The sequence below is a fragment of the Vulpes vulpes genome, chromosome 2, assembly GCF_048418805.1.
Source record: "Vulpes vulpes isolate BD-2025 chromosome 2, VulVul3, whole genome shotgun sequence".
Taxonomy (NCBI): domain Eukaryota; kingdom Metazoa; phylum Chordata; class Mammalia; order Carnivora; family Canidae; genus Vulpes; species Vulpes vulpes.
Window position 1 is genome coordinate 51,570,236 of NC_132781.1, and position 27,394 is coordinate 51,597,629.

At 46.0% G+C, this 27,394-nt stretch overlaps 1 protein-coding gene and 1 non-coding gene across 4 annotated transcripts in view; both read left to right on the forward strand.

The window, feature by feature from the left end:
- The window catches only part of DDX31 (DEAD-box helicase 31), a 69,674-nt gene that overhangs the window by 21,043 nt on the left and 21,237 nt on the right, over positions 1-27,394 (forward strand). For 2 of the 3 annotated variants that reach the window (XM_072748283.1, XM_072748284.1), the window contains exons 13-18: positions 231-407; positions 3,617-3,676; positions 12,220-12,270; positions 14,031-14,170; positions 19,042-19,123; positions 26,386-26,497. In XM_072748283.1, coding sequence (XP_072604384.1) covers positions 231-407; positions 3,617-3,676; positions 12,220-12,270; positions 14,031-14,170; positions 19,042-19,123; positions 26,386-26,497 — 622 coding nt within the window. Of the gene's footprint in view, positions 1-230; positions 408-1,001; positions 3,677-12,219; positions 12,271-14,030; positions 14,171-19,041; positions 19,124-26,385; positions 26,498-27,394 lie in introns of all 3 variants that reach the window. The other variant, XR_011999797.1, reaches the window with a different exon arrangement.
- On the forward strand, positions 25,480-25,552 carry TRNAK-CUU (transfer RNA lysine (anticodon CUU)). Its single transcript has one exon. It is a non-coding gene; the product is annotated as a tRNA-Lys (tRNA).

Consider the following 27,394-nt stretch of genomic DNA (forward strand, 5'->3'; position numbering starts at 1 on the left):
ATCTAAGATTCAGGAAAGCCAGTGGAAGTTACAGCTCTGTCATTTTCCTTTCATCTCCTCTTTGTAGCATATTGTATTAGGGTTATTTTTATAAAATAATTCAGAGCTGTCTGTCACCTGTGTGGCCAAATTGGGGCCGGCTTGACTAGATTTTAGAGAAATCCTCATCTTGGCCTCACCTGATCTTATAAAAATGTGTGGTCATTCTTTCCCCTTTTGTACCTATGTAGTTTGAAAAAGACCAGAAGATGCTTGTTTTTTTCTCAAGTTGTGAGCTGGTGGAGTTCCACTACCACCTCTTCCTCCAGACCCTGCCGAGCTGCTCAGGGACCCTGGCGTCAGGACGGCCACCATCTGCCTCCACACAATTAAAATTCCTGCGACTGCACGGCAACATGGCACAGGAGGTGAGCACCACACTGTCCCCAGGGGTGGACCCAGGAGCACACCCACGTCCGAGGAACATGAATATGTCTTCCAGGGCCAGCATTGCATTCCCTCTCAGGCTCCCCTGGGTGAGGCAGGGATGAGCCTTAGGCAGGCGACCTGCTGGGCCTGGAAGCGGACACCTCGACTGTGTTGGTGTGGGCAAGGGCGTCTGTTGTTCCTGTGTGCTCTTGCTCCAAGAGCTGCCCTCTTCCACCTGAGAGAGCTCACAGGCCTGTCTTGGCCTGAATCTACCTCAACCAGCTGTTAAGGCAACAGAGTACCACTAAGTAGCTGGCACCAGGGAAGGGTTTTGCCTTTTTAGTACCCAGTGTGTAATTAGGGCTTGATGTCTTCAAATTAAGAGCATTAATGGAGCTAAATTGTGGATCCCATATGGTACTGCTGAGCGCGACTGCTGTCATTGTCAACAAGATACAGCGCTTTCACTCTTAACACCTTGGTTGGGAGAGGGGCTTCAGGGTCTCAGCTCTGAGTAATCTGTTGTTCAGGAAGAGGAGAATAGTGTCTCCCTGATTTTAGGTTCTGAGCTGCATGGTCCTCGTTCCCTGTAGGGAGTCAGCGGAGAGCACACTGAAGGGAGCCCGCTGGCGTGGAAGAGGAACGTGTGGGCTCTGTGTGGGGGAGCCATCTTGTCTAAGGAGGAGGTGACCAAGCGCCGCCAGGAGACAGGCAGAAGGAGAGACAACCAGGAATCAGAGCAAGACTTGAACCGGCTTGAAAACACATCTTTAGAGCTGAAGGAGATGTTAAAGTCAATCTGGTCCAGCACGCTTCTTGTGCTCACTTTTGTCGTTTTAATAATTAAGGGTGTGGAGCCTCAGAAAAGGGAACTTGCTCAAGGTCACTCAAGGACACAGCTTCCTATTTACCACAAGACTGGATTGAATTTCCTGAGTGGTCCAGGCTTCATGCATTTTATAAATCCTTGCTTTTTTAACTTCAGGGTCCCTGATTCAATTGAGTTTGTTGATTTCACAATTTAATGCCACTTACAGTGTTTGCTCCTCATCCTCTTGGTCTTCTTTACCTGAGGCATTCTGCAGGTGGCCATGAGGATGACAAGGGAGCTGGGGATGGACTCAGGAGGATCTAAGAATTTGAAGAGGTTATGCAGAAGGCTTTGTAGTAAAAATCTTTCAAACCATTTGGCTCACATTGGGAGGGCAGTGGTCCTAGCAGGGCACTCACAGCTGTGTGCTCCTGTCCTTGCCTCCACCTTTACTGGCTGTAGGACCTCAGAAGAGCATGACACCTCTCTGTGCCCCAGTTAGCACATCTCTAAAATGGAGGTGATCCTAGTACTTACTTTACAGGGTTGGTGTGATGATGCACTGGGTTAACGCAGAATATGTGCTCAGTATAGGATATGGTTCCTGCATGCTCTGTGGATGTAGGTGCCGTTATTACTGCTGTTCTCACTCTTTCTGGAATGGTTAGTGTACCCCTTGTGTTACTCTGTTTATTAAATATTTAGCCTTCATGGCCTTTTCATGAGATGGGTAGAAATAGGAGGTGGTATCTCTATATTTCGTTCTATGAGCCATCTCGTCCCACACTAAGCTAAAAGAATCTGCCTGGCCGCTGCTCCATGTGACCTTAGTGTGGTCTCCCTGGTGGTTACGTGGCCCTGACTGTGAGCATTAGGGAGAAGTTGCTGTTTGAAGAAGTTGCCTGCCTGATCACTGTGAGGAATACTCTGGGTTTGGCAGTTTTTTCCTTACACCACATCTGAGTATTTTACGTCCAGTCCACAGGATGTCTCACAGGCTTTTCTGAACTTTTCTAATTATCACTCTCCAATGGAACTGTTAAACACGGCCCTTCTAAAGACTGTGCAGCACTCTGGGCAAATGTAGCAGGTACCTGGGTGCCAGATCTGGAACATGGCTCTCTGGGTCCGGGTACCAGTCCATCCTTTTGCTGCATGCGTGTCTCTTGGGCAAGAAGTGACCTTACCTTTCCAAGCTCAGCTTCTCTTTCTGGAAATGGGGGTGGTGATAATACTGCTTGTGGGGTTGTCACACGGGTTAGGTGAAGTCCAGGCATGTAGAGTACAAGAAGCTGTGTGGGACATGGCAGCATTCTGTGCGTGTTGGTTGTCATTACCCACTGGACTAAGTGCATTCTAGCCATGTGACAAAATAGATGGATGCAAAGGATCAAAATGAGCTACACCCCAGTGGCATGGTGGCTGTGCCAGCACACAGAGAGACATCACTTTTTTCTTTTTTCCAGACTTTTAGTGGTTTGGTTGTATTCCTTTTCCTATTGGCTGACAGAGAGACATGCCAAATCTGAACTGCTCCTGTGCTATGACTCAACCTACATTGAGGCTTTTAAGTGGACACATGTTGTGATGCAGTGAGACTGCCTTCAGGGTTTTACCCCAAGGGAATAATAGTGAAACACATATACCACAAATAATCTCTAAAGGTGTTTATCACAGCACTGGGTATAACAGCAGACAACTGGAGACAAACGCTGGTAACGGAGCCTTGAATGGGCTGAACACTGTGTAGTCACGAGAGATGATGTTATTTTGGAGATTTATTGGCATGGAAGGATGTTCATATTCTGTTTAAGAACCCACATGTTGGGTCATGTGCCCAGAAGGGATTGCTAATGGTGATTTGCTTTTGAGTGGTGGGACAATTTGGTTTTCTTCCTATGACTTAAAAATAAATAATTTTCCACAGTTAAAATACATGGTTTTTATAATTTTTGTGTTTTCTTTAAAATTCACTTTTTAAAAAGTTGCCCTGTAAGAACGGTGGCTGTTCTTCATGCCTCTAGACTACCTGTAGAAAAACATGTTTAGAATAAATTCGGAGTTGGGAACCTGGAGTGCAGTAATCTGTGGACTTTGGCCTTACCTGCTCCTGGTCTTGGCTGTTCCTGAAGTGTATGCCCCTCTGGGCCTGCCTTTGTAAGATGTGCTGCCCCCAAAACTCCATTACTTTGTTACAGTCTGAGAAAGCCTAGTCCTGTAAGGACAGGGTCTGGTGAAAAGATGTGAAGAATCTGCTTCTTCCTCTTCTTTGATAAAGGCTCTCAGTGCCTAAAAATTATTCTAGCAGCAAGGCATGGGGGAGTTAGGGGAACCTAAGCCCACTCTTTTGGGACTGACCTCAGAGTTGTAAGGCTGTGTTTTTCCTTCTTTTTGTAGGAAAGAACAGCAGTGTTTCAAGAATTCTCCCATTGTGAAACAGGCATCCTTCTGTGCACAGTAAGTACTCCTCTGCACTCCCCAGGGAGGCCGGAAACTCCTGCCATTCCTCTCGACAGGTCACCTCACAGACTGCAGGGATAGCAGGGGCCTCTGGGTGCAGCTGGTTGCCTTGCACTTCTGGTTGGGTCACCTGACTGTGCCACTGTGCAGAAGTCTTGCCGATTTGCTCACTAATAGTGGCAGCTGTTGGTCTGAAAACGTGTGAATCTTGGCGATTTCTATCCACCAAAAACGTGTAAATTACAGCTATCGGGAGTAATTAGAGCTGAGAAAGCCTTTTTGAAACAGAACCACTCTCCTTGCCTCTGCTTGCCTTTTTTTTAAAAGGAAAATACATGAGCTTGGACAGATTTTCTTTGCTGTTGTTTAAAAGTCTTATTTGCCCTTGTAGTTTTCAGGGCCTTGTCACTCGACTTCAGTCTTTGTGGGTGTGGACAGCCACCACCTCCAGCACAGAGCTGGCCTTTCTCATCCACCTCTTGTGTGCTGTTTTGAGATTGAAAACTCACACCTTCAGTGCCTCCTTCTCTGGGGATTCACTTCACCATGGCTCCCAAGATTAAAGTACCTTCCCTCCTTGCTGTTTTGGAGGGTGTAACTGAACCCCCAGCTGGTTATTTGAGAAATCACTGTTGATACAGTCATGAAATTGCACTGTTAACAGGGTCATCCAGTGGGCGAGTGCTAGGCAGAACAAAGACTGTTGGCTATTGGCATATCTGTCTAGGCCTCACTTTTTCGTGCAGTTAGTTTTTAAGAAACCCATCTTCTGCATTCAGTTTTCAAGGTAACACATGTTGTCCTCTTTCTAAACACAGGGTGAGTACAGCTTTGTTTCTTCTGTACAAGGTGGCTACCCAGTTACCCGCTCATCATAGGGTGGCAGTTCTCACACGAGTGTGGCAAATGGTGGCTCTGTGACTTAGTTGTCCAGATCTGGGAACCGTCTCACTACTGACATGCTTGCCTCTTGAGGAAGACTGTGTCTGACCCAGTAGCCTTACCCTTTGTAAAGCCCACTCACAAATCAGAAGCTTGTGTTCATCCTCAATAATCTTGAAAGGCCAGATCTGAAGTGAAGATGAGTCCAGATAATATACTTGACCCCTTCCTGTCTCCATGGTCTCCACACCACCACCACCACCACTACTTGCTCCCTGCCCTCAGCCAGGCAGGCTCCTCTTTCTGCTCCCTGAATGTACCATTCTTCCTGTTTTATGGCCTCGGGGCCTTCATGCATGCATTCCCTCTGCCTGGGAAGCTAGCCCTTCCTTAGGCCTTCCCTTCAATTTCAGTTTTTCAGGAAAGTGAACTCCACAAGCCCCAGTTTTTCCCCATTAGGCACTCCTAGTGTACCCTGCACTTCTTTTACAGCACTCATCACACCTGGTCTAGGTATTCTTCCCCGAGATCGCAAGCCCCTAGAGATAGACTGTGTCTTGTCTACAGTCTCATGCCAGTGTCTGGCACAGAGCAGGTGCGTGTACACACTCAATACCTGTGGACCGAATGGATGAATAGTTGGGGCCCAAGAAACGGCAGTGTTGAGAACCACCAATGTCTGCCTACCTTTTTCTAAAGAAAGGGAGGCTGATGTTATGCTTGCACAGTGGGAATAAGTCCCCCTTTTTCATACACTCGATGTGCCTGAGGGGTGAATGTTACAGGCTGTCCAAGGTGAAACAGGAGGCGGTAGGAACCTTTGTGTGGAGTTTATGACAGAACAAAATGTTTTATCTTTGACCTTTAAGATGTTGGGTTTATCCCTGGTGGAAAATTGTCAAGTCTCCTGGTGTGTTTTACAGACATGGTTCAATTCTGGGTCTCAAAGAGGACTCCAGGGATTTGAAGTTCAGTGTTTTGGTTGGTGTTGGTTTTGGGTTTTTTAGTAGGTTTACATGGAAGTAAAGGTCATTCTTTCTGATGGATAATTCTCAGTGGGGTCAGAAGCCTGTGATGACTTTACTTGTTTCATCTGGCTAATACCTGCATGAAGTGAGGTCAGCCAAAGAGCACCACTGACTTGGCAGAGCATAGCACCCCAACCCCTTGGTCCCCCACCAGTCCTGGGTGCTGCACAGGAAGCCAACTCTCACTTGCCCACAATCTGATTTCATTAAAGTTTCTTGGTGTATGTTCGTTTGCTTGTTGAGGAACCTTCCAGTGTGCTGCCCTTCTGCCAGCCTCACCTCCCTTTCATTGTGCAGTGAAGATTACCTCAGAAGAGCTGGGGGAGGGGCTCACTGCCGGCCGTCTCTAAGCCTGGGTCCAAGCACATGGTCCCCTGGTGATGAGGAGGTCTTCATTCACGCTGTCAGAATTCCTTCTACTTTTATCATATTCGTTTGCTTCAGCCTGAAGCTTCTGGTGCCCAAGAGCTGTAGGCACAGGAGACCCACTGCCATAGATCATGGCTAGATCGGGGAGATGCTGTCACTCTGTGGCCTTTTAAGCAGCCTGTTGCTTGCCAGGCCCTCTGCATGCTCTCCAGGAGCCTCCTTAGTGTTAATGAGGAACGGGGGCCATGTCAGGACAAGGCAGATGGAGAACTGGCTTCTTTTGATAAAGAGGAATCATGTTGTTAATTGTAGCAAGGGGATTGTCCCTCCCCTTCGTACCATGCCTTTTGCTGTTTTGATTTATCATTACAAGATCTGTTAGCAAGCTCAGAAGACTGAATGTTTCCATGAGAAGTGGGGAACTGTGGTATAACTGCTCAGAAACTCACAGTGCTGCTAGTTACTGCTTGAAAATCCGCCCCCCCCCCCGCAATCCATTTTCCTCTCTGCCGACTTTTCTGTTGTTCAGAACAGTTGAGGGTGTGTGTGTGTATGTTTCTTTCATTCTAATTATACACATATTCAAGCAAGAATGTTTCTTATTTTATGCAGCCTCTCAGGACCCTGGTCCGTGGCTTTGTGTACTGTGGGTTCCCAGTGAATGTGCGAGACCATGCTGGTTGGTGTGAAGCTCAGGCAGGAGTGAGAGAATAGTCTGAGCAGGAGAGACCCGTTGGTGAAAGAGCGGTCCTTACACATTCAGAATATAATTTTGTGTTCTCCGGAGAAGTAGATCTGAGAAGAAACCAAGTTAAGGGAGTAGGGATTAGTAGGAAGGAGCCATTGGAAAGTTCAAAGCCCACTTTCCCAAATGGAATTAAGAAATCAAAGGAACCAGTTAGGAGATACTAGATTACTTACAAAATACTTCCTCCTGCTTCTGGTAAAGAATTTACCCTAAGCCAAGGGAGAGGAAGGTGGGTTTCAACAGCATTATTGTGTTGATGAGTTGATAAAGGGAAGCCCCACAAGGAACTGGAAGAGCATATTCTGGAAGAGGTTTTAAGGCTGACACTGGGCTCTCGGTTATCCACATGGCGCTCCCTGATCAGCCTGGGTAGAAAGAGCACCATAACCTTTCTCCTAGTGCTGCTTGCTCTGCCAGCTGCTTCTCCGTGGGACCATATCTTGGTTGTCTGTCCAGCACATGCTTTCTTTAGAAGACAGCCAAATCACCCATGCTGCTTCCCTCCACCTTCTTTGTTTTTTGTGGGTTTTGTTGTTTTTGTCTTGAAGCACACTGTTACGTCTGTGCAGTTCTTAATTTCCCTTCCTCTTGGGGAATTTCCACTGTGCCAGGAGGCTGGGAGACAAAGGAGGCCAGGAGGTGAGGCTGCAAGAGTCATGGGAATGTGAGTTCACCACTGACAATAAATGTAGACTTTCTTGGTTTTCTCTGGGGTGTGCTTTTGAGGTAAAGTTTATCTTTTCCACTTTATTTCACTCGTGTTAATGGCAAGATCATTTGGAGATGGTTGGCTGTTTACTCAGTTACGCTAACTCATGTTGCCAGTTTTTTGGCGGCTCCAGCCAAGATCTCTTGCCTCTGACAGCTTCTGCACTCTCTCCTTCCTCCTCTGATTACGCAGCCCAATCTGTCACCCGGACAACGGGGGCCTGTACCCCGCTGATGGCTTTCCACACACGGCAATAATGACTTTTGGCAGGCCGGGAAGGCGGCAGAGGCGAATTTGCTGCGTCCCTTGCTCAGAGAGCCGGCAGGCCCCCTCTCCCTGTTAGTAAAAGCACTTTGTGAGGTTCTTGGGTAAATAAATGAGTCATTTTAATCCAACTGACAGGCTGGCACCTGAGCAAGCTGCCTTCCATCTGTACTCCTTGGTCTCATGGAGGCAGCCAATTGTCAAGCCCTGAGCCTTCAAGGCCTCACCGTTGAGTGTCTTTCAGAACTGACTTTAGCAATTCTTTTGCCCTAATTAGCTTAAAGGAATACAGTTGAGCCAGATTTAAGTTCTAAGATGGGCAGAGAAGTGAAACCTTGCTGAGTCTAGGGCAGGTCAGTTTCCTGTTGGTCCAGTGCTTCCAGCTGACGACATTCCAGGGGACAGAGTAGACCCCACTTCTCTGTGGCCCTCTGCCCAGGTCAGGCGGGTGGGTGGGTGTGAAGAGAATCAGCAAACCACCGCCTAATTGCCACCATGCCGCTTCCTACTTCGTCGTGGAATGAAATCCTTGGATTTGTAATTCTTAGCGCACTTCCACGTGCACAGTCTCATACAGTCTTCATAGCAACCTCGAGATAGGAGATAAATAGGGTGGATCTTATAGCCATTGTATAGGTGGTTAACCTGATGGTTAGAGAGCTACATTGACCCAGATGGGATGGCTGTACAGTGATGGTAGAGTCCTGTTCTCTCTGTTCCTAGACCACAAAGGTTATCCCTTGTACCATTCTCTGTAGTAGCCTAGGCTGAGAATAGGAAGGAGGACTTGCAGAAATGGCTGGGTGAAGCCTGAGCGGTGGTAGCTGGCAATGAGGGTCCCACAGCCCGAGACAAGACATAGTGGGAGATGGGAAGATGGTGTCTCGGCCAGTCTACCCCCACCCCGAGCCTGATCACCAGGCAGGAAATCAAACTGCAAACAGTCCCATGAAGGCTGCTAGCATTCTTCCTTACTGTTCCAGCATGTTTGTGCTCTGTGAATTCCACGAACGTCATATGCTATTTTAGAGTTTCATCTGTGTTTCTTGGTTGAATTTACTAAACTGATGAGCATTAAATTTTTTACAAAGCCTGCCTGTAAAGCTCAGACAGCCCGTTGTCTACATGCATCTCCCACTGCAGAGCACTTAAATAAAATAAATCATTTCTTAACAAGAGCTTAGCAGATTTAAGAACCCGTCAGTTTTTCTAAAGACATCAACTGTGGTTAGTGTAGAAAGCAGTGCCTGATCCCCTTTACGATAGAGAACTCTCTAAATTGTGTTCTCAAAGGCATCAGCTCTGGAACATCAGCCTTCAGTTTTCAGGGCAGTGGAAGCTGTCTGAAAACATTTCATGGGTGGTTGACACACTTAGTACATTAAATTCTCACTGAACACTTAATAAATGCAGCCTAGCCACCATTCAGAGGAAACCCGCCAGCTCAGGTGTCGTCGGAGCGAAGGCAGACAAATCCCAGCTGCCCTCAGTGGTCCCTCCTGGTGAGTTAGATGATGGTGGGCCAGCATCTTCCTCAGCTCCTCCCCTGACCGTGGGCTGTACAGGGCACAGGGGTCTCAACGTGCTTCCTGCAGAGACTTTGCACAGGGTTCTTCTTCTCCAGGAAAGCTTTCTGCATGAAAAGTAAGGAGAGAGGAAGGCGAGCTGTGTGTGCTTTATGGGAAAGTGCTTTACTTCCTAGTAAATGGAAGACAGGAAGGACAGACCTAGGAAGCCATCGGTTTGCTGCCATCAGGACAACAGCCGATGCACACAAGCATGCACACAAGCAACGTCAGTAGACGCTAAAGCCCTTGGGCAAAAGGTTTTGGGAAACAGTCTCAAAGTTTTACTCCCCAGTTTAATGATTAGTTACAAAAGAGAAAGGTACCTTCCAGTGGAGAGGGCGAGTAGATGCCACTTCCTTGGGGGATCGCACATAGTGCCACCAGTGCGGGACAGGCTGCCCTGGCGTGTCTCCTGGCATCAGGTACTGGGAAGTACACCCATCCTGATGTCTTTCTGCCAGAGAGCCCCCCGAGAATCTCACCATGAGGACACAAGGTAGACAAATACAGATTCGGGGATGTACTTCCAAGACTCCTGGATTCCTTCAAAATTGAGCTGTCAAAAGTTAAATAAATATTAAGGACAAGGGTATTGTTCTAGATTAAGGAATTCTAGAGGGATATAATAAAAACAATGCATGATCTATGAGTCAGTTCCTGAGTTGGGCAAGAAAAAAAATCTTAGGTGCAGGTGGAAAAATTGAGTATGAGGTGATTATTAGAAAATAATGTTATTTAATAGTAAATTTCTTAGGTACGAGATGATACTGTGATCGTGTGGAAGAATGTTCTTGTCCTTGTCCTTGACTTAGGGACTAAGTGCTAAAGTATTTAGGGATAAAATGTCGTGGTATTTGCAACTTACTTTGCAAGAGAAAGCAGATGTGTGAAGATTAGCGGTTGATTAATCTAGACAAAGGATATATGACTGTTCATCATACTATTCTCCCAACTTTTCTGTTGGGTTAAATTTTTCTAGATAAAAATTGGGGGAAAAAATTGGGGAAACAATATGCATTCATTGAACAAAAAAGCAAACAATGGAGGAAACTGTAAAGAGAAACATAAAAGTTACCACAACCCCTGTACCATCAGAGAACCACAGGGGATAGTTCTGTAGGGGTAGGTTCCCCAGTGATCTCTCAGTTCCTCTCTCCATGTATCCATCTACCCGTGTGATGTCTCATCTTAGGTACCCTCCTTTTTTTTCCTTGGATTTTTTTCTGGAAGAAACCAGACTTCGTGCTTTAGAATACTTGACATTTGGGATTTGACTTTCTTGGTTGGGCCCACGTGCTCCTCCCTCTCCTGCACATCCTATAAGCCAGGAGTTGGAGCTACACACCTGGCTAGATTTGCTTTTGTTTTTGGCAAGAATACACCACAGGCGATACTCCACACTTCCTGCGTCACGACAGCTCATTGTCTTTCTCTTTTTGTCAAAACACTAATGTTTCACAGTCAAAATTATAAAAACCTCTTAAAGGAAGCCCAGCTTCCACCCTTGTCCACCACCCCAGCCCCATCCCCTACAGCTAACTTTTTGTAAGCTTTTGGCTTTTTTCCTCCATTCTTTCTTTTTGAAAGGTGAGTAGATATATGTCCTTTCCCTCATTTCTCATGCAAAAGCCTACTCTGCACACCCAGAACAGATCATAGAGATTGTCCATGCCCACACGCTGGCATCTCCATCCTGTCTCAGCTGTGCAACACTATGCTGCAGGGGTAAGTATGGCTGTATTCTGGTCAGCCTGTCTCCTGCTAGATATTGGGGCTTTTTCCACACGTGCAGTTACACATTTTGCCAAAATGCAGCATGTTGTATTTTTGCCAGTATATTTTTGGGATGGATGTCTAGGAGTGAGATTGCATCTGGGTCAAAGGGCAAATGCATATGTAATTTTGTTGGATACTACCAAATTTCCTACTATAGGGTTCCTACTATTTTGCATTCCTACCAGCAGCTTGTGAAGGATGCAGCATCTATTTTGATGGTGGAATAGTATAATATGGCTGTGGAAAAGTAAAACAGACCTGGATTTGCGGGCTGCCTCTACATTTTAGCTATGTGTCTCTGGACAAGTTACTTAATCTGTCTGAAACTTGGTTTCCTGACCATCAAATGGGAGTACAGGTTGTTTGAGGAGTTATTTGGAAGATCACTTGAGATAATGCAGGTGAAGTGTTGCACAGCATCTGGTGTATAGTAAGTGCTCAGTAAATGTCGAAGGGGAATATTCTTATAACTGTCATGCTTAAACATGAATGCCCCATGTAAATTTATCCCCCAAAACTGAGAGGTACTTATTCTCCAATCTCTGCCAGAATGACCACACAGACACTAGAGAGCAGAGAGAGAAACTCTGCTCTTTGGGTGGTAACCAACTAAAAAGGAAAACTATATCTCCTTTGCTTTTATAATTTTCATGTCTGATTAAGTCTTTGGAACATTATTTGATCTTTACTGCTATCTGAGGCTGATAAGTCCTCAGTAAAGACTTCGCAACTCACCTCTGAAAGGGAATATTTGGGGGTGATCTTCTAGATGCATGCCTCAAAGCCATGTCATTGTTAGGCACTGCTGATAGGGAAGGGATGAATGCATTCATCATAGAGTGGTTCAGATACCACGTGAAAGTAATAAGACATGCTAGACATTTTCATAGTTCTTACATGACACAACTGATAATGACAGTTTTGAGGTTAACAGTTTATGTTCTTCTGGTAGAGTGGTGACCACCTCACTGACGTGTTCTGTGAAACTTACCCCTCAGTTGGAATTTTCAAGAACAGATGGACTTGAGTGAGTCCCTGAAGTTGAATGCTGGTGTGTGTGTGTGTGTGTGTACACGTACACATGTGTACCCACTGTGCACATTGGGGGTGCACAGTTTGCATTAGATTATCAGATAGATCCATTGCCCAAAAGTTCAGAAACTCAGTCATAAGCCATACTCTTTTCTGTTTTGAAGGATGTTGCAGCTCGGGGCTTAGACCTCCCTCAAGTCACATGGATTGTTCAGGTAATTTTTAAGTTTTTAAGGTGTGAGCTCAAGGCAGAAATACAAGATTGTGAGTAGATACATTAGCTTTAAGTGGAATAATTATTATTAGCCTCTTGGGTGTTGCCCTGGTAACCAGGCAGCAGCCAGCCTTATCTGCACAATTCTCCTGGTATCTTTCCCTAACCCAGCCTACCTACCCGCTGCAGGGAAACAGCCAAGGCTGAGCAGTCATGGGAGGGAGAGGCAGGCTCCCCTGCTCCCAGACTAATGCATGTCACACACAAAGTTTCAGCAATCTGAAAATAACAGGAATTACTAGGGCCCTTGGGAGGTCTCATTGTGTCCAGAAGGAGATGGCTCAGCTGTCCTAAGAGCTGTGTCCATGTACATTGACCTGCAGGGGGCAATTAAGTCCCTGACAGCATCTTACACATACCTCTAGCCTTAGACGCTTTGCCAGAGGGTACAGGTGTTAGCACTAGAGTCTAGTGGTTTCAGTTTTGTTTTTTCTTTTCGTTAGTCTGCAGAATGGTATTTTTAAGCCCTTCTGTGTGGGGGTCAGGGGACACGTGCCCCATTTACGTGAGTCATGGTTTATTCACATTTTAGTGGAATTGCATGCCTGTCACTGGCTAGGAAATCTGATCTGCTCCCTGCAGAAGACCACTCTTCGACTAGAGGCATTGTGTCTTCCTCATGGCCACGGAGCAAAGTAAAGATAAAAAGGCAGGATAGGGATGCTTGGGTGGCTCAGCAGATTAGTATCTGCCTTCGGCTCAGGGCCTGATCCAGGATCCGGAATCAAGTCCCACATCAGGCTCCCTGCGAGGAGCCTCTGCCTCTCTCTTTTTCTCCTTGTCTCACATGAATAAATAAATAAAATCTTTAAAAAAAAATGATAGGATAATTTTAATGTTGGGGGTGCGGGGCAGACTGTTCAGAGCTTTCCTGTATTGTGAGATTGATGAGATTCATGTGCCTGGCACACACCTACCCCCCAATATATTCTATCCTTTTTGGGCCTCTGATCTTTGAGTCATGTAGCAACAAAGCGAAAAAAGGAAGAATGGATAGATGGTTAATTCCTTTTCATGATGACGAAGTTATTGCCATAACGATAATGCATTCTGCTGAGTTAGAGTCTGCCTTTTCCCTTGAGTCAGGAATGTTGTCATTGGGAGCAGAAGCAAGTCCCTGCAGGAGGGGATCCTGCCTCTCAATTGCCCTATACTTCTGTGCCATTGGGACTGAGTGGAAGTGCAGTAAGGTGGTGGGGACCAGCTCCCAGCGGCCCTGCAGCAGAGTGAACTCTGATCAGAGCAGCCGGCCCCTCCCTGCTGACCCCGTCTGGTCCTCTGGCCTCCACCCCACTGCTGTGTCTGCCACAGAAGCAGGCCAAGGTCACATGGCCATCCTGCAGAAAGGTGCCCCCACCCGCCTCTGACTTCACCTTGCACAGTCATCATGGTTGAAAAGATGCAGATAGGAAAATGAAGAGACCTGTGGAGAAGTAAAATTACAGAGGAGATACTGGGACAGGAAGGCGACTCGCTCATCGGAAACTTGGCCACTGTTCACGTCTGCGTGTCAGAGCCTCGTTATTTCCAGTGAAGTCAGGGGTTTCAGAGTTGAATGACTTCTCCTTGGGATTGTGTGAGGGTAACCATAGCACCAGGGTTTAATTCTTGGGATACCTGGAGGCAGGTGAGGGGTATTGCACTTCCAATTAATGGCAATCCCTTGATCTGTGAATGCTTCATTTTTGTTACCCTTTTTAGTACAACGCGCCGTCTTCACCTGCTGAATACATCCACCGGATCGGGAGAACCGCCCGGATTGGCTGCCATGGGAGCAGCCTGCTCATTTTGGCTCCTTCGGAGGCAGAATATGTCAACTCGTTGGCTTCTCACAAAATCAAGTGAGTCAGAAACCTGAACGGGGTTTCGGCTGATCTCACCTAATTAACTTTCTGTCGCCTTCTACAGTGGATGGGCCTTGTAAGCTGACGAAGAGCCATTAACCCTTGTGATCCCTAAATGAGTCCCAGAATAGCCAGTGGCAAACACTAAAACCCTTCATACCGTCAGCACATGACAATTTTCATTGTGTTGCCAGACTAAGTCACAGAAGGATCGGTTGCACTTGGTTTTTCTGTATGATAGAGGTCTGTGTTTCACTTCACCTTCTGTAAGATACGTGTATACGGCCCTTGCAGCCAGCTGCTTAAAGACCTTTATCATTCACAAGTTTTATTTTTATGCTCAACGTTTTGTACCTTTAAAGATGATTTGTCTTTGAAAAAAAAAATAGTGCTTTGACTCCTCACACAGCTCCCTGCTCCCCCAGGAAAATAAAGTCAGGGAAAAAATCCTTTAGGGGCAGCAGAGATGCCCGTACACCCTCACAGCCGGGGCTATGCAGCCAGCACCTCAATGGCCGGGAAGCGCAGTCAGGGCCTCCAGCAGATCCTGACCTCACCCAGGAAGGACAGTGAAGCAGCAACAGAGAATAGGGTCTTGACACGGCCGGGAGTGAATGTAATGAAGGCAGAAGGAACTCAGCTGGGCCACAGAAATGAACATGTTTTGTCCTGTTTTCAGTACGTCCTCTGGCACCTGAAGTAACAAGTGCTAATAATAGGCTGCTAAAAGCATGGGGTTCTTCACACTGGTCTACTTTCACAAATTTCTTGTGCTCAGACATAGCACAGTGATACAGAAAGTGTTTTTGGAGGTATAGGAAGAGTCCTTTGTGTGTATGCTCGGGAGGGTAGGACACGAACCTTGCTGCACAGGGGGCCCTGAGTGCTGTTTGGAACCAACGCTGTGAACTGGCGCATAGCTCCCCTGTACCGCTGTGCCCGAGGATCTTGCCTGCTGGTGCTTCACTTTGCCCAGCCAGTGTTTTATGTAAAGCAGCAAATAAAATGATGAGACTTTCTTTCTGTATAGTAGAGCGCTGGCAGAGTCCTTGCATTCTGCACCTGTACTAATATTCCCAGACAGGTGGCATAGGACTTGGTCTGGGGACCAAGTGCAGGCCACCCACATGGAGAACTGCCTGTGACTGTCCCCACCACCCCGCCACAGTTCCCGCCTACAGAGCTGTCCCTTTCCCACCTGGGGAGAGAGCTCCCCCTCTCTTTCCCTCCTTCCCTGCACCCGAGGCAGACTTCGCAGCACTCAGCAGTCTCGGGGTTGCTCATGGGAACATCTGTGGGCTGGGGCTTCCTCAGAAGATGTACTTTTTATATACCCTTCAGTGGTGGGGAGGCAGGACCCCTCTACTAATGAACCTGGGCCCAACTAATGCTGGTTTGGGTTTTCCTGTCATTTAAGATCTTAAAACAATTTCACAACTGAAATAGTGGATTCTGTTGGTTTCAGGAAGATTGCATATTTTATCTCACTTGTAAGAGGAATTTTGGTGGTCAGTTCATCAGTCTCCCTCACCAAGAGCTTCCTTTCCACCTGGTTTCTCAATGCCCTAGGGCAAGGGGCTGACTGGTCCTTCTTGCAGGAGCTTTCAGAGCCTTGGCTGGTGTTTGACTGGGCAGCTATACCCCGGAAACATTGGGGGTTGAATGAAGACCCATAGGTGTAGCCCCTCCTCTTGTCTTCCCTTACCCTGTCCTCCCAGGCTGGGAGCCTATCACGGGGCTGCGACTGTTTTCCTCTGGCACAGGAATTTGTAGACCTCTGGAAAGTGTTTTCAGAGGCTTATGTTGTCATCCACGGGAAAACATGTAGTCACTGCACCTTGGTGGCCTCTTACCCGTGGCTCTTTCCCCCACCTTCTGTTCTAGATCTACCAATTTATGTTCTCCTTTCCTTACTGTCAGCAGTTCCTGGATGTTCTCCCGTGCTCATTCACTTTGACCTGATAAGATCAGAAAAGTGGGTGCTAGCTGTTGGGAAGTCAGATGATTATTGTCTAGCCCCAAAGTTACCTGCACGGATGCCTCTGCCTCTCTCTGCTCTCAGGTCTTCTTTCTCTGCTCTCAGGTCTTTCTTTCATTCAGGCTAATGGCTATGAAAGGTCAAATATAAACCTGCATTCAAAAGGGGAAGATAATAGCACCAACCTGAATTATTAGTGAGCCATGTGTATAAAAATAACACTCATTTTCTCTGATGGTCTCTTCTGGAAAAAACTGCCAGTGGTGTTCATGGAAAATCCAGCATAACCATGTGCACAATCAGAAGACAGCTCCACGATCCAGTAATTCTCAATATTTGGACTTGTAGGGCAAGTTTAGAAAGATGAAGACAGAAGTACCCCAAGGAAGAGATTCAGGTCTTTTGTGGAGAGAACATCCATTCAGGGGGAAGAGAGTCCTGGAGGGGTCCAGCCTCACTCGTTTCTGCCCTGAAAATGCACCTACTGAAGCTTGTATTCCTGAACCACTGACTGCTTTGTGGGCCTGGTGTGATCAGTCTCTCCCCCAAAATATCAGATCTAAGTTACCGTGTTGTAGCTGTGCATTATGCTTTCCAATTTCTGTCTGAGGAAGGGCTATATGTTGGGTATCTTGACCTAATACAAAAAAATTATACCTAGGAAGATCTGATAGCAGAGTGTGCCATGGAAAGAAACAAACTTGAACATCTTTGGAATCCAAATATTTAAAACAAACAAACAAACAGAAGGAAGATGTGCTTGTGTTGTGCCTTAGAACCTGGGAGCCAGGCAGCAGAATGCTAGGACGGCTGATGAATTACAGGAGAGATTCAGGAAGGCAGGCCGAGGCTCGTGGCAGCAAGGGCCATCACAACAAATTGCTGCCTGCCTTCCTACAGCAAGCACCGTGGAACTCGCCCTGACAGTGTGATTTAGCAGCCAGGGCTAGAGACAGGCGCCCTGGGCCACTGCCACCTCTATTTGAATGCTCAGGACTTTGTTTCTGCATCCTTCTGATTTCCTGGTGTTTGCCAGCTTCTTCCCTGTTTTCCACTTCTCCTTTAAATGTGTTTCTAATGAAAGTCGTCATTGGTTTATTAAAATGTAAATGCTTCATCAAAACGTGCATTTCTCAGATCAGGCATGAGACAGTTGCCTGAATTTATTTATCTGTCTCTTTTCATAGTGAGGCAGGGTGATTCAGATCTGTTGGTAGAACCATAAACAGGCAGACTAGATTGGCTTTGTTCCTCAGCAGCAACGACTTCTTAGAATAGGAGGCAGCCCCTTTTAAACTGTAAATCACTCCAGTTCCTTTCCAGCTCCTGTTCACTTACTGTGCCGGGTCCCCCAGCATTGTCACACAGACACACGGCCAAAGAGCTGTGCCCTGGCTGGAGTGTCAACACTGCCATGCCTTTCAGAAAACAGTGCCTCTCTGCGCTGTATTTAGTTATTTGCATCCCTGACTCTGAATGGACTTATTCTTTCTTTCTCCCTGCTTTAAGATCTCACCCCCAAGTCCTTATGTTCCTTTTACTTTCCTTTTTTTTTCCCCTCAAGAAAAAAAGTGATGAATAGAGGCAAGTCCGTTAGACAAAGAAAAAGATAGGACTGGGCTGTGTTTTCACCTTCAGATTTCCAGGCATAAACAAGAGACACATTCAACAGCCACAGCTTTTCTCTCTCATATGAAAAATAGATTCTCCATGAAATCATGAGCCCTTTCCCCCAAACTGCTACCTTCGAAAACACATGCTCTGCCTTCTCCGGTTGACTCCTCCTGCTGTAAAAAGATTTCACGTATCCATAGGGCTGTGAGCTGGCAGCAGAGGAAGAGAATGTGGAGGGGCGGGGGGCTGGGGGTGTTCAGGGAAGCGGTGACACATTTCAGGTAAATCGCTGTCAGAGATGTGACATTTTCATTCATAGCTTTGTCAGAGTAACCTTTGGGGGAAAGGGGGAGAATTGTCTTCTCCCACATGAGAGGTTGCCATTCATGTTTTAATTTGCTGTTACATTAAAAAAAGAAAGAAAGAAACAACATACAAGGAAATCATTTATCTTTTTATGATCTGTTTTTCTCCCCAGAACTCCTCCTTCCTTTTTTTTCTCCCTGGGAAGTATGTTTTCAGTAGCTCCCGTTTCTTCCTTGGGCTCTAACACTTGAATCTGCATGCACCTCCTGTGTTTGAGTGCTGTGGTTTCCCTTCCCCACCACGAGGCAGGATGGGCCTCCTCTTCTGGCTCAGGGTGGCTTCTGCTCACAAGTCCAGATTCTGATCTCAGCTGTTTATACATAGCTTTAGGTCCATCAGAAGTCATTTGTTTCTCACCCCTTAATAATTAAGAGGTGAGAGGGTAGATGTCCTTCTGGGTGGATGAGAAGAGAGCTCTGGTGCTGTGGTCACTTGTTACCTTTCCCTGAGGAGTTGACCTCAACAGTTAAGGACCTTTAGCCATTCACACTCCCCCACCCCCACTTTTTTTTAGTACAAAACTAAAGTGACTACCCAAAATATTTTTTGATTTCCTTATCTGCTCGAATCAAAGTAGTATGTTAATAAGCAGGCCTACTTGTTTAGTATTTGAGATGGATTAAGAAACAATGATGTGATCCCTATACAGGAAATTCTAAATTTAGCCTGTTTGAAAGTCACCAGAGAGGACGGAGAATGTTGGGCATATGACCGCATCTGTCCCTGTTATGTCATAGAGATCCCTTCCTTCCAAACTCCTAAAGGTCTAGGAAATGATTTTCTTTCCTGTGTAGGCATAGCTTCTACTTTATATTTGATTAGCTTGAGAACAGGCCAGTTTTATGCATCAAGATTCCAGATGTTATTGGGAAAATTAAAAGTTTGCCTTGATGTGCCCTTCCTTTTACAGCATTTCTGAGATTAAGATGGAAGATATTTTGTCTGTTCTGACAAGGGATGATTGTTTTAAAAGGAGCCGATGGGGAAGCCAGGTGAGTTTTATTATTTATTATACTTGACTGTGAACAGACATGATTCCTTTCTTGATTTGGGGTGGTGGAGACTGTGTGTGTGGGATAGTTAGTTCCTCTGTCAAGCAGACGTGTACCTAAGGGACTGTGAACATTAGATGAAGCCACACCTTATTCGTGTTTTCCTTTTTTTCTCTCTTTGCTTCTGGATGTGTTTACCAGTCTCATCCAGTTAATGGGCTACTGTCCATTCTGGAGGTCCGCTGGGCCATGGCAGGCTTCCCAGAAAGGAGGTTTCATTCTGGCCCAGATTGAGTCTGGAGGGAGTGTTACATTGCTCAGCCCTGGTGGTCCCTGTCCAGACTATCAGCAAGGACAACTGACTGGACCCATACATCCAAGACACCCATGGAAGGACTAGATCTCTCTGTATCTCCTTTCAGACATGCTCAGTTCATCTATTTTTTAATGTGGGTGCCATACACAGAAGAAGAATAAAGTTGGGATTGGTAAGGAGAAAAATGTGTGTTATCCATGCAGTTCCATATGGAGACCCTGAGCAGGTTCAGATAGCCATGAGCATCCTTTCCTGCTGGTTTTCTGCATCTTTGCCTCTGCCAGTCCATGGCTCTCCCACCCCACTCCAACCCATCACTCCATATATCACAGATCCATGTGTACAATGTTGCTGAATATAATTTTGTCTTTGAAATATTAATTATTTGAATATATTACATCTGTTGTCTTAAGCCTGAGGATAGACTGGAAAATCAGAGCCAAATTGATCAGACTTAAGAGTTTCTTTAGGGCAGCCTTGGTGGCGCAGCGGTTTAGCGCTACCTGCAGCCTGGGGCATGGTCCTGGAGACCCGGGATCGAGTCCCACATTGGGCTCCCTGCATGGAGCCTGCTTCTCCTTCTGCCTGTGTCTCTGTCTCTCTCTCTCTCTCCCTCTCTGTGTGTGTCTCTCATTAATAAATAAATAAGATCTAAAAAAAATTTTTTTAAAGTTCCTTTAGGCATCAAGAGGTGTCTTTTTTTTTAATTCCTTTATTATTTTTTTTTAAGATTTTATTTATTCATGAGAGACACAAAGAGAGAGAGAGGCAGAGACAGGCAGAGGAGAAGCAGGCTCCATGCAGGGAGCCTGACATGGGACTTGATCCCAGGTCTCCAGGATCACGCCCCGGGCCAAAGGCAGGCGCCAAACCGCTGAGCCACCCCGGGATCCCAAGAGGTGTCTTTATTTGAATCGAATCTTCTCCTTGAGGCTGGGGCCTGATTTGACTGGCCCTGACTTCAGTCCTCTTGTTCCAGAGAGAACCTAAGGAGATGTATCTAAGAAAAGGCAGGGACACATTTACAGCACCTGTCCTGGTCCTGAGACCATGCTGCCCTCTTCACACTCTTGGTCCCATTTGATCCTGCCAGTGACCCGAGCAGGCAGATGCTCATTCCACTTCCTAGGTGAGGTAACCAGGACCTGCAGGGGTGAGGGGCCATCGCAGGGGCAGCCTGACCTAGAGCACGTGCTTCCCTTACTGTTCATGAGACTGAGGCAGTGCAGCTAGATGACTGCTCAATCAGGTAATGTTAACCATCGTCATAGAGGTGACACTTGGTCAATGAACGTTACCACAGCAGAGATCCCTGTAAGCAAGAGAAGGGTTAGAGACTCAGTTGATCAACAAGTTGTTTTAAGCGATGTTTCATTATGAAACATCCCTTATCAATAGTTCGTTGTCAAGGGAATGGAACAGTCACCAGACATTGTTCCTGGCACGCTTCTTCTGAAGCTCCATCTTTTTTTTTTTTAAATAGATGTTTATTTATTTATTCATGAGAGACACAGAGAGAGGGGCAGAGACATAGGCACCCTGCTTCTCTCCCATCTCCTGGACTGAAGGCGGCGCTAAACCGCTGAGCCATCTGGGCTGCCTTTTTTTTTTTTAAAGATTATTTATATATTCATGAGAGAGACATACACAGAGAGAGAGATAGGCAGAGGGAGAAGTAGGCTCCCTGCAGAGAGCCCAATGCGGGACTCGATTCCAGATCCCAGTATCACACCCTGAGCCCAAGGCAGATGCTCAACTGCTGAGCCACCCAGGTGTCCCTGAAGCTCCATCTAAGTAGGGTTTTTTCATGTTCCCATGGACACTTCATTATAGCCCAGGACAGTGTAGGGGAGGCAGAGAGGTTCAGAAATGCTGTTCCTGCAGGCAGCAGAGCAGAGAGGTTAAGGGCACGGCCTCAGGGTTAGATTCCTAATCTCGTTTACCAGCTCCGAGGCTCTGGGCAAGTACTGGACCTTCCTAAGCCTTGGTTTCTTCATATGTCAAGTTGAGATCATGTTAGTATTCTTCTCATTAGGAGATTGGAGGCTTGAGTAAGAAATAACCTGAAAGCCCAACATTGGTTCTAAAGGGTGTTCATCATCATTATCAGTAGCGGATGTGGGATTCAGAGTTGAGACTCAGTGACACGAAGCCCAGTGCTTTTTTGCTGTGTCACAGAGGAACGTTAGCATCTGCCTCCTCTCCAGAAGTCAGAACAAGCAGTAAAGTCACGAAATGAGATCATAAAGATTCAGTCCAGGCTCATCTTCACTTACACTGTTTCTGGGACTGGCTCTGTTGTTGGTGTTTGTTTCTGAACTGGGCACACATCAGTTCTGTCCAGGGAGCTGATCGTTGTGTGCATCTCTGGATGGAGCCCCTGCTATGGATGTAGGGGAGAGGTAGCAGAGCAGCTGCAGTGCCCTCTCCTCTTTCAGGAGCAGGCGATGGCCATGTCTTAACCTCTGCCCTTTGGTGGCCTTGTGTGGTTTTTCTCCATAAGTCCTTTCCTTGGCATGAGGCCAGCCTTGAAGCCTTGCTGGGGCCTCAAGGCAAGCAGACTTGGGTTTCAGTCTTTGCTTCACAGCTGGTGGTTCTGCATCCTCCAGCAGGTTGTCTCCTTTCCAGCCTCAGTGTTCCCATCTGTAAACTGAGAACAAGAGTGCCCATCTTGTAGGTTGCTGGGAGGTTGACCCAAAATGAGGCAGAAAACACCATGCACTTCAGTTTGTCCCAGCCCCAAGTTCCTGCCTTGATGGAGAGGGACAAACAGAATATTTTTATATCTTTAAGGTGTGGTGAACTTTGCTTTTATTTTTTTTTTTTAATTTTTAAAAAAGATTTTATTTATTTATTCATGAGAAACAGAGAGAGAGAGAGAGAAAGAGGCAGAGACACAGGCAGAGGGAGAAGCAGGCTCCATGCAGGGAGCCTGACGTGGGACTCGATCCCGAGTCTCCAGGATCACACCCTGGGCTGCAGGCGGCGCTAAACCGCTGAGCCACCAGGGCTGCCTGTGAACTTTGTTTTCAAAAAGAAAAAACACTCAGGGTGCTGGATGGCTTGGTCAGTGAAGTGTCTGCCTATGGCTCAGTTCATGATCTCAGGGTCCTGGGATGAAGCCCCATTTGGGGCTCCCTGCTCAGTGGGGAGTCTGCTTCTCCCTCTGCCCCCTCCTCTGCTTGTGCTCATTCTCTTGCTCTCTCTCAAATAAATAAAATCTTAAAAAAATGCTCAGCAAGGTTGGGCTTTCACTGACACCAAAATAACTGATTAGCTTACAAAACTAATCATCCTAGAGTCCCACGTGTCCCATTGATGCAAACCTGGCTTGGTTAACCAATGTTAACTTGAATTCAGAGGCTAAAGAGAAACTAAATGAAATTGACTATATTACTAATTATTACACAGAGCTACAGCCTAGAAGAGTGTTTTATGTGTGTGATCCGTGTGAGAAGTAAGATGAATAAAGTAGATGCTGGATACAACTTTTAGTTCTGTTGCTCAATAAGAAATACTGTATGTTTTAATTGTTGCTCTCAGTTTGGGCAGTTCTGTCTAGCACACGAACCAGTGCCAGACAGATAAATGTGAGCTCACTAAATAGGCCTTCACACACTTAGCCAGACACCTCATTATAAGGCCCCTCTTCTCACTTGGTTGAAGTCCATTGTAAATGTCCCTTTGGCACATACATTTTTGGGCTTCTGTGAACAGAAAGAGAGTGAGTGAAGCATCTGTAAAATGTATATTTCATATTTAGGTATATAAAATATATATAACTACGTCTGGGTGTGCGAATGTTCACCCACCTACAAAGAGAATAAATTTGATCTTTCAACTTTACTGGGAAGCACTCAGAAGGTTCTAGGGAAGCATGAGGGTGGAACTCAACTTGGCAATCAAGTGATTAAAACAAAATCCTTCCATTTAGTTTAAAAATACCTTAGAAGTTAGCAACATCAAGACATGCTTCAAAAAAAAAAGAAAAGAAAAGAAAAGCCACCCTCCCCCCACCACTGCTACTACCTAAAACTTTTTACAACAACAAAAAATGCAGCCTGAATATCTTCAGCTCATCTGTTGCCTCTTGGTGTGAAATTTTCATCTTCAAAGTATGGATACACCCAAATGTGTTTTTTTCTACGAGTTTTTTTGTTCTGTGAAATATGCCTCTAAACAGACCTTAACAAAAGACTGGGCCATGGTGAGATATTAAAATGAGATCAGCAGCCCCTTCCCTCCCTCAGTCCCTTTGATCATCATTCTCTCCAGGATCAGCAGGGCTTTACAGCCTAAGAAATACTGAGTGTGGACCATTGGAACTGTATTTTCCTAAGCTAGCCCTGGTCCACTGGTTGCAAGTTAGCTTCATTAACCGGTACTGGGTCTATGCGTCTTTGAGGGGTGGGCGAGCCAGTCCTGCAGGGCATTCTTGCGCCCTCCGGGCTTTGACCCGCTCTCATTACGGGAGCATTTTACCTGTCTGGGGCTGAGATGGTGCTGCGTGCATAACTCTGCCCCTGTCTTCAGTTTAAATTTAGACTGTCCTCCCCAGAAGACAACTGAAAAATACCTCATTCTCAAGAGGGGTAATTTTAAAATAAAGTATTTCTGGAAGTGGGGGTAGGGGGAGAAAGACATGCTTTTTCCTGAGTATATTATGTTTTCTGCATTAACTTTTTCTCATATTTTACTAAAACTGACCTCATCATTTGAAACGTGTGAACTTAGTTTTATCTCCTTTTTTCTACCTATTTCACTTGTACACACACATTATATATGTGTGTGTATGTAATTTTTTTTTTTTTGGTTGGGAAGAAAAGATGCCTCATTTTGAAACCTAAAGGGGGAATAAGAAAAGCCCTTTGTAATATATTGCCATATTATCACTAAATCCCCTGACAGTTGTGACACAGAAGCAAGTCACCTGTCACTTAAGCTTGAGGTCTCTTTAATTTTCTCCTGGAATTCGCACCAGGCTGTCTTTAATTTGAGGCCTTTATTGGAATTCTGAAACCTCTCTGCCTCCCTGGCTCTCAGATCTATTCTGAGAGCTGTTACAGAATGTATACAATAACCAACAGAGGGATTCGAGCGGGCTGGAGCTCTGTTTATCTAACACTCTAGAGGGATTTTTGTGCTTATTCGGTCCTGGCTGCCCGGCTTTCAATATCGCTTTGACAACCATTCTGCCCTTCTCATTAATTTTAAACAGTTAAAACACAGGAAAAAGAGGAAAAAGTTTTCATTATTAAAGTGCTTTACTTTTTAATAACAGAGGATTCTGTCCGCCAGGGGAAAGGGCATCCTTGCTAATTTCACATTCATATTAAAAAAAAAAACCACACACACACACACACACAAGGAAGGTGACAGTTGCATTGCTGAGGTGGCTTAACGAAAGGAGGGCAGCAAAAAAAAAAAAAAGTTTGCATTTCACATCAGTTAAGAGGGTAAAAAAAAAAAATCCTTGTTAATGACAATAGCAAATGTCCACTTTCATAACACAGCTCCTGAGTGACTTTTCTCTTGACATTTGAGTGGATAAAACCCTTAGGGGACCATGTACTGTGAAATCAGCTAGACTGTCATCAACCAAACAGGTAGCTGGAATGATTTGACGAAGCTAAAAACATTTTTAGGTTGTTAAGTCTCTATTAACACAGAGAGGGACGTCGACCCAAAGAATGAGGCTTTTCCTTCTCTCCCCTTTGTTCTTCCTCTGTCAGCTTTAAAAGTGAAAGAGACTCTGGAGTCTAGGTTAGGTACGGGGAGCCAGACAGAGGTGCAGGCACCCTGTCCTCCACAGGGGGTTAAGGGAAGCAGGGACTGGGACTCACACTGGCTGTTTCCTGGTGACCCACGTGGGTGGTGTGTGGTGGGTTATAGTAGAGGCTGAGTAGCATCTCTAAGAAAATCCGTGTCTTTGGGGGAACACATTAGCCAAACTGAGTTTGAAAAATCTGGGTTCTTTTGGATCTCAGTTTCACATTCAGTAGAAAGCATTCATGTTTGTTTGAAGACATAGGAAACAGGCGCCTGGCTGGCTCAGTTGGTAGAGCTTGCGGCTCTTGATCGCGGGGTCGTGGGTTCAAGCCCCACATTGGGCTTAGAGCTTACTTAAAAAAAAAAAAAAAAAAAGATACAGGAAACAGCACTTGGTTTTAGAGGGATATAAAGAAAGGAAATCTTTTCTCCGGGATTGTTGAAGACTGAAAAGGATAGGATTTTTTTTTTTTTTTTTTTTATTAACGTTTTCCATCTGTAGAACTTTAGTGCATCCAGACATCACTCCTCACGCAGGGATGGTTTGCTGCAGAGGTTCTGCAGTCTTCTCTGCACGTGGCATAAAGGAACAGACCACTCCTTAATAGGTCCCTGGCATCCAGTCCAGTGGTCCCGGGCTGAAAGAGTGGATCTGAAACACTCAAGTCTGAACCTCCCTAGGAATGAGGGAGCATGCTCTGAAATTCAATTTTAGGCAGGCCCCCATGGGGCCCTCTTCAAGAGAATGTCCCATTGTTCCCCTGTGGAATGTAAGGGAGGCGCAAGATTTCAGGCCTTGGTAGGACACACCGGTCATGTGAGATCTGCCTATGTTCAGTGGTGTTTTCAGTGCCCAAACCGGATTCGGACAATTCCAGAGTATCCCCAGTGGACCTTCATTTTGAACGTGAGTGACAAGAGGCTAGGAAGACAAGTAAGCAAACAAGTAAACAAATAAACAGACCCGATCTACTCCCTCACAAAGCTATCTTCATCTTTGCTTGACTTTAACATCTTTATAGCTCCTGTTTTTCCTCTAGTAATATTGAAAGGATTACCCTTGTTGGACCCTCGGTGGTTCCCGGGTGGTTTTACTGTTATTAAATCTATTATAAAGTGCTTCATTATTCCTGACTCTGACTCTGTCTCTCTTTTAATCCTTCCGCCACCCTCCCAGAAATCCCGAGCCTCTGGCCCCCAGGAAATCCGAGAGCGAGCCACAGTCTTGCAGACGGTATTTGAAGATTATGTGCACTCCAATGAGAGGAGGGTCTCCTGGGCGAAGAAAGGTTGGTGGATTTCCTAGGTGCTTGTGGACAGATAACCCCAAGGACGCTGTCCCCACTTCACTGGCATACCCCTGATGGGCTGAGAGGCCGACCTAGGGTCTTCTGTCTTGCTTGTCCTACAGGGTCTGGAAGCAGGCACGGAAGGCTTTAAAGCTGTATTAAATGTTAATTTTATCCTTCCCCATGTTTCACACAAATGAGGCTTTATCTTGGCTTACGTAAGACTAGAACTTTGACCCAGTGACTTGGATCTCAGGGATCCATTTTTGTCTGTCTTTGAAAACTGGATAGAAGAGACATGACACATCAGCAGAGACCGTTGTAGGCATGGAAATTGGAGATGAAGGTAAGGACCAGAAGCCATCAGACCTGAGCAGTCTCAGTTTGGACATACAAAGGAAGATGAGAAAGAACAGTACTGAGGGGGAGGGCACTAGACCCTGACCCCAATTCATAGGGAATTTACAAGAGAGCTAGGTGTTCATTTAACATTCAGGCCCTCTTATAGGATAACTTGGCTCCTGGGATCACCAGGACTCAAGCAATTCCCTGGCGTACAGGGCAAAGAGCCTGGGGGAAGGGGGCTCAGAACAGCTGGATGGGTGTGCCATGTGTCATGGCTGGTGACTGTGTCTCGTGCCAATGAGACGCAGTCCATGCAGGGTCCCCCCCCCCCCCCCCCCCCGCCCCGGCTTCTTTCTAATGGTTATCTGCTATTTAGAGAAGAATGCCAGGTTGGCTTACCAGTTTGTGAACACCACAGCATCATCTTTTCCTTTTATGAATTGAAAATTCTTTTTTTTAAATCATTTAATAGAGCTATTGAGTTAGTCGTTCTAGGTGCTCGGAATATCAGGAATCAAAACAGAAAGAAATCGTAACCTTTCTAACATTCTA